Source organism: Acomys russatus, chromosome 7 (genome assembly GCF_903995435.1).
Source record: "Acomys russatus chromosome 7, mAcoRus1.1, whole genome shotgun sequence".
NCBI classification, from domain to species: Eukaryota; Metazoa; Chordata; class Mammalia; order Rodentia; family Muridae; genus Acomys; species Acomys russatus.
In genome coordinates, this window is record NC_067143.1 from 54,895,967 (window position 1) to 54,903,764 (window position 7,798).

Genomic DNA, 7,798 nt, shown 5'->3' on the forward strand with positions numbered 1-7,798 from the left:
TGGCAAGTTGAGAATCCCTCTCCCTCAGTTCTAGAAGTCATCATTAGGATCACCTTCACAGATTTGAGGAAGTTTACACTGCATCAGGTTTCCACTCAATTCCAGAAGTCTCTTCCTGTATTCTTTCCCACCATCCTATCTCTACCCATCTCCTGATCCCATCCAACCCTGTACCCATCTGACACAGTCTACCCATAAAATCCACTACATTTCTTCTTCCCAGGGAGATCCACGATTCCCAGATAGGCCTCTCATCTTTACCTAACCTTTCCGGGTCTATGTATTTTAGTTTACTTATCATTTAATTATAATATCCACTTATAAGTGAATATATACCATATTTGTCTTTCTGGGTCTGGATAACCTCATTCAAGATGATATTTTTTAGTTGAATGTAATTGTCTGCAACAGTAATTAAAACAGCATGGTATTGGCACAGCAATGGGCTGGTTGATCAATGGAATTGAATTGAAGACCCAGAAATGACTCCTTACACTTGATTTTTGACAAGGAAGCCAAATCTGTTCAATGGAAAAATGATAGCATCTTCAACAAATGGTGCTGGTCTAACTGGATGTCTACATGTAGAAAAATGTAATTGAACTCATATTTGTCACCATGTACAAAACTCAAGTCCAAGCGGATTAAAGACCTCAACATAAAACCAGAGACATTAAATTGGTTAGAGGAAAAAGTGGGGAAGAGCCTGGAACACATTGGCACAGGAGACAACTTCCTGAACAGAACACCAACAACCCAGGCCTTAAGGTCAACAATTAACAAATGGGACCTCATGAGGCTGAGAAGCTTCTGTAAGGCAGGAGACACTGTCAAGAGAACAAAGCGACAGCCTACAGACGGGGAAAAGATCTTCTCTGACCCTGATAAAGGTCTAATTTCCAAAACATATAAAGAACTCAAGAAATTAAACATCACCAAACCAAATAACCCAATTATGAAATGAGGCTCAGAATTAAACAGAGGATTCTCAACAGAGGAAAATCGAATGGCTTGCCCTTTTCTTAAGGAAAAAGGAGGAGGAGGAGGAAAAGGAGACTGTGGAGACTAGGAGAAGGGACTAGGAGGAGAAAGGGGAGTGGAAACTACAATCAGAATGCAATATAGGAATGAAGAATAAAGAATAAAACAGTAGATAATGCTTTCAATAACATAGTTTGTTTTCAACTGAGTTATAAAGTTAAAGGAATGGTTAGTGAGCTATTGGTGGATAAAAAGTTGTGTTTTTCATCAATCAACATATTAAAATATAAGATGATGTGTGTAATGTTGTTAAAACTTTATAAATTTTACTGATATGATATGACAAAAAGAAAACAGAAATCAGATTCCATAAGATATACTTGGTAGACTGGATAAGTAAAAAAGTAATATTTGTTAAGTATTTAAAATAAAAGTATGATTATTCAGTTACACAAACACTTGTGTGTCTTGAATGAGAAGAACTGAGTAACACAGTATGGTTGTACTGCATATTCACCATGAACACTAAAATCCATAGCTTAGTATGCAGAACAGATCTTCATGATATTAGCCCAGTATTCCTACAAAAACACGATTATGTGATGCAAAGATGAACTTTAAGCCTTGAAACTCAGCATTTTGAGGGATTCCGAGAATATGAGAATGTGTGCATCAATGCTGGATGAATCTGGGACCAACCTGCAGATAGATGAACAGAGGATGTGGATTGGGATCCGTACATGAGCTTCATCCTTAGATTGTCATCATTTCGTCCTCCCTTTCAGATCCCAGGACTCAAGAACACACTTATGCCAGAGAAGAATTCCTTCTCTGTTGTTATTTCTATCCTGGGTTATTTCTGCAATTTAATTCCTACAAATTTACCAAGTCTGGGCTGATTCCTGAAGTGATTTTTTTTCCTAACAAGAGAACAATATACTTAGTATACTTGTGAATATCCATATGTGTGAAAGACTAAACCATGAATAAATGCAAGAAGTACTATTATAGAGGGTATTGTTTGATATATTATTTGTATTGCTATCTTAAATGATAACTAGATATTGTAGAAATTATTCTCCCTTGGTTATGAAGGCATTGATTAATGACTCCCCAAATATCCTCTTGCTTGCCTTTTGTAAAGGGTAATAACTTATGACTAGACTTACTGAAAAAATGACTGAAAAATGAAGGCAAAATATAAGAAAAATTGATGAGGAAATTATTATAATTTGAAATTGTTTTTAAATTAGATAGTAATAAAGATGCTTTTCTTTGAGTTTTTAAAATTCTTTATGCCTTTTGAGATAAATAAAAGTGAACCATTTGTTCAGTGCATGGAGATAGTGAGATGCCTACACCGGCCATGAGATGATGTCATAGGGCAGTAACCAGTTTATGGAACAACCTCCCCCAACCTACTTTCTTAGTAGTGCTCCCAGCATTATCTTATTTTATTTTTTTTTTTTTAGACCTCAATGGCTGGGGATGGTTTAGTTGCCCTAGAGAGATCTCTGTTTTGGAAACCCAGGGGATCTGCAAAAGTCTCACTTGGCACAATAATGGGGAGATTTCTAGAGCAGATTGGTACATAAAAGTCCAAATCGTGTATTGGCAATGGTTTTGCCAGATAAACATCTGGCTAGACTGTTTAACATCTTTGCCTAGCTAGGGTACTCTTAACATTCAGGTTAGTGTGAAAGAAAAACAAGATCAAGCTGGCTGTTGGAGAGAAGACTTGAAGCTAGCACTACAAAAGCATCCTTGAGTGTCTCCTTTATCCCTCTCTTGGTTTTGACTTCTCAAAGTAAGTAGCCAGGGGCTTGTGTGCTGTTCTCTGTGGTGCTCCCATCTGCTTTAAGGGAAAGGTTTGAAACAATAAACTATAGTTTATAAGGTGAATATATTATGTCTTCTGGAGCGAATACACTGACTTTGAAGCAATAAATTTCAGCCATAGAATTAATGTGGCAGAGGATATATGTTACCTGTGGAATTATGATGTGATCGTTTCCACATTGATTACGTTTGGATATTTCTATTTTTTTTTTGCAGTAGTTATTCAGGGGTTTGTTATATAGGGGTATCTACAGTTAAGCAATGCTGGAGAAGTTTATTCCATTCTCATTTCTTCAGTGTTGTCTGTCTTTTATACATCTGGAAATAATGAAGAGTAAATTATTCCTTTTAATTTCAATCCTGTCATAGTCTGTTTTCTGCACTGACTTTGTGCTTTCTAATTGAGTCTGTAGTCCATCTGAAACTTAGTTGTAGTTTTCAACAATGTTATGCAATTTCTTATTTCTTAATCTTCATAGAACTTTTACTTCTAAAAAGAATGAAAGAATAATATGAATGTGGTAATTCCATTATCTAGGCTTTAGGGTTCTATTAGCAAGTTATTAAGTGCATCAATTTTTTTTTTATCTCTGCTGTTCCCAAAATTTGTTTTCTCCACTTTCCTTTTTTCCCACCTTACTTTCTCCCTCTTTCATTTGCTCTTAAAATTTATTTTAGCACCATTCACTTTTACAGGTATTTTGCTCAATAAGCACTGTCGCACACATATCTGATACAATAATTTATTGGAGAGATAGGAGATGTATGCTGCTATTATAAAAAGTGAAATGCTTTAATGAATAGTTAACAGTGTTTATAAGCACAATGGAAAGAAATGACTATTGTATAGAAATCGGATAATGTCCTGGGTGGAACTCCTAACAGGGAATCTTAGAGAGAGATTTCTGGGAGAGTTAAAGCACAGTTACAAGCATATTCTTCCACCATGTCATATAATCAGCCAGGAATGGGTGCACAGCACAGAGCAAACTGTAATAATAGCAAGCAGAGGGTGAAGTTGTTTTTAATTACAAGGGATATTAGTTAAATATGATTCTTTGTGTTAGGGGAGAATCTATCAGATTCAACTTCCACGGACTGAGAAGACCATTGCCCCACTTCAACAAACAAACAAAAAAACAAAAAACGAACAAAACAAATCACTTCAGAAATAACTACAAAATCAAGACACACTAATACTTTTTATCAATACTAAAACCATATGTTTATTCTAAATTATCATGATCCCAAGCCCACATTATCTTTTTCTTCTTCACAGTGATCCTTTGGGGGTGAATATTGTCATTGTCCCATATCACTTGACTGTGAACGGAGTTCTGGTATTTGTATTCACAATATGTTACTGTAGAGTGCACTCTCTTATTACTTCATTTCTCCACAGTAAAACTGATTCCAATCAACTGATAAAGAAAACAACTGAGTGTATTAATGCTGAGAGATTTTCAAAGAGTATGTTCTATTTCTGGCTGAGAATAATAGCATTACTTTTTCAAGGGAATCTTTAGAAAAATTTATATACTGGTTCTGGTAATATAAGCATATAGTACAAATTTCTATTAAAGTGACCATACTTTTCTATCAATCAGGTGACATGATAAATGTGCCTTAGAAATAAAAGTTGTAATATTATATGATGTTTAGGTGAACCCCAGCGTATTCTATATTGACAGACTAGTTTACTCTGGAAAAGATTTTTTGTTTTTTATTCTTTTTTAAAAAAATATGTTTTATTAATTTATTCATATTACATCTCAATAGTTATCCCATCCCTTGGAAAAGATTTTTACTGTTGCTTCCACAAGTATGACTTATTCTGCCTTCTGCTAAGATTTCAGTAATTTAGAAGAGATAAATACTTACATTTTAATGATTAATATAGCTGAAGTATTTGGATTCAGGACAAATCCAAAGTTACACCCAGACTCTACAGGATGAAGAAATGCTATGCTTTGAGTAGACGCATACAAATATAAACTAGGCATTTTAAGAGCCCTGATACTAAGGAATATGAATGGTTGGAGAGGCGATTGTTATGGCAAATCAAAATTTCATATTTTATACTAATATCATTATAATTTTACTGTGTAATTTAAGCCCCATCAGTCACTAGCACTGTATTGCCTTAGATGTGATTTTCATAGAGATTGTATGGGGAGTGCTAGTGTCTGAATATAAGATGTGTGCTTCTTAGCTTCTTAATAATTTTGAATCAATAAATTAATTTAAAAAACTATGTTTTAGGGTTAAGGGATTTTTATTTTGTAGAAAATTTAAATTCCTATGTCTAGATTTTATTTATTTGTTTTCTCAATAACTTATTTATTTATTCATTCAGTTGAAGAATTTTCGAGGAGGATGTTCCACCTCCTTAGTTGCTGATTATTCAATATATAGGACATTGATGAGGAAGAAAGGATAAAAAAGGGGGATTTTTTTTTTTTTTTTGCTGTTTATCTTTGTGTATTCTTTAATCTAAGTGTGGATGGGTATGTTATTTTTTTCTGGACCATTAGAAACTCCAGCAGGACATTCCTTAGAGTGGTAATTTCAGTGACTCCACATACTTATGAGGAAATAAAATGGCTTCACTCCCAGGGAGGTCAAACTGTAACATACCATTAAACCCTGTCCTTGTCTTTTCAGGAAGCCGCTTATCAGGATTTCCGAAGACTCCTCTTTGTGCCTATGTCAAATTGACTTCATGGCAGTTCAGAACCATTCACAATTCCAGCATCTGTACTTTGTCTTAACTGGAATCCCTGGACTTGAGCAAAAGTATTACTGGATGGCATTCCCATTGGGCGCTATATACGTCATCGCTCTCTTCGGAAATGGTATCATCGTCTCTACAATTAAGTCCGAGTCTTCTCTGCATATTCCTATGTACTACTTTCTGTGTATGCTGGCATTTGCAGATATGGGACTCACCCTTTGTACTCTGCCCTCGATGCTAGGCATATTCTGGTTTAACTACAAATCCATTACCTTTGATGGCTGTCTTGTTCAGATGTACTTCATTCACACCTTCTCAGCCATCGAGTCCGGAGTGCTGGTTGCAATGGCCATTGATCGTGTTATAGCAATCTGGAGCCCTCTCAGATACGGCTCCATTTTAACCAATGTTGTGGTCTGTAAAATAGGGATACTCATCCTGTCAAGAGCAGTCTGTGTGGTCTTCCCCGTGCCTTTCCTCATCAAGAGGCTCCCTTTTTATCGCTCTAACGTCCTCTCCCACTCATTTTGCCTTCATCAAGACGTCATGCGCCTTGCCTGTGCCAGCACCCGTGTCAACAGTCTCTATGGCCTTATAGCTGTCATCTTCACCAAGGGTTCCGACTCCCTCTCTATTCTCTTTTCCTATGTGTTCATACTCCGCACTGTGATGGCTATTGCCTCTGGGGAGGGCCGACTGAAGGCTCTCAACACCTGTGTTTCACACATTTGTGCTGTTCTTATCTTCTATGTGCCACTGATTGGGGTGTCCGTCATTCATCGCTTTGGAAAGCACTTGTCACCACTGACTCACGCCCTCATGGCAAACGCCTACCTTCTTGTTCCCCCTGTTCTAAACCCCATCGTTTATACGGTGAAGACCAAGGAAATACGAAGAAAGATCATCCAAATATTTGTTCGAACAAAAATTACTACAGAGGATTAAACTATAATTTCAAGAGAGAAAGAAACAGTTCTGTAAAAACTCAACTATGACTATGAAAATAAAATATATTTATTTTTTAAAGTTTTCTGTGTAAGTTGAATTGTGAAAAACAGACATTATCTTTCTTGGAAAATAGATACTTCATTTTGCCTGTGCCAAATTGTCTTTTTCTTAATCCAGAAAGGGTAGCTTATACATAAGCTGTACTTCTCTTTAAACATATAGTTAAGACTTGTTATATACTAGATGAAAGCAGGGAGTATTACTGATTATATGTTGAAAGTAATTTGCTTTAAAAAATAAGACATGGTTTTTGTGCCTTTTAAGTTATAGTTAGTATAATGAATTTTTTTTTTAACATTTTAATTTAAGATATTTCTGTTAAGGGTTTCCTGCATGAACGTAGTATGTAAAATAAACCATATTTATTTAATAAAAAGATAAAGGGGAGAACACACTATTAAAGCAAATTTAAACAGAAAATTTCCAAATATTATATTTAAGACTACAAATGTAAATTAAAGTACAGTTCTATTGCACAGCTTCAGATGAAGTACTTAAGGGTGACTTTTAGCTATTCTAGGTGGGATCTGAGTGAATAGCACTAGGCTTTACCTCTAGTTGCTTTAGTTTGAATATTGAATATTGAAGATGGAAGCAACATTAGCGTCTAAAATGATTATGAAGTAAAGTGAAACACAAATTAAATAAGGATTTATTATTCATGATATCTGGAATCTATAAAATACTTTGTAAAAATAAGAATTGTTTAAGAGCTTTGAATGTCAAGGGACATAAGAAACTGTACTTATAAACTATTTAGTAAAAGACACAGTGGTATATTGCTTTATTTCTTTTCTCATCTGAAGGCCATGACATATTTATCAAGGAGAGAGTTAGGCGTTAATTTCAACAGAAAAAAGCAAGCCACAAAGCAACTGATTTTGTTGGTCAAGGCCCAGCCATGTAGACTTCCCCTAGAATATTGAGTGTTATGGTAGACAGAGAAGACAGAGTATGCAGAGAGATGGTGCATAGTAAGGGTGTAATGATTTCATGTCAAGGTTAGCTGAATATTTTGAATATGCATTTTTGTATAATATGTATATTATGAATATTTCAAATAAATATTTTATTGCACTTGTTGAGTAATAAGCATGTTAAGTGTTGTTATGATTGAAGAGTGTTTGTAAGGCATTCGGTTTGAAATGGCAAAGAGGAAGTCATTAAAAGACACTTGATTATCACAGACAAGGTACCTAGTTTCTTTATATATTTTAGATATTACTTCTTTATCAG

The 7,798-nt window shown here is 35.1% G+C and overlaps 1 protein-coding gene across 1 annotated transcript; it reads left to right on the forward strand.

Annotated features, from left to right (window-relative positions):
* The first annotated feature begins 5,542 nt into the window (after nt 1–5,542).
* LOC127191982 (olfactory receptor 51H1-like) lies at nt 5,543–6,499 on the forward strand. Its single transcript, XM_051149334.1, has one exon. It carries the CDS (start codon nt 5,543–5,545, stop codon nt 6,497–6,499), a length of 957 nt encoding a protein of 318 aa, XP_051005291.1.
* Nucleotides 6,500–7,798: the final 1,299 nt, after the last annotated feature.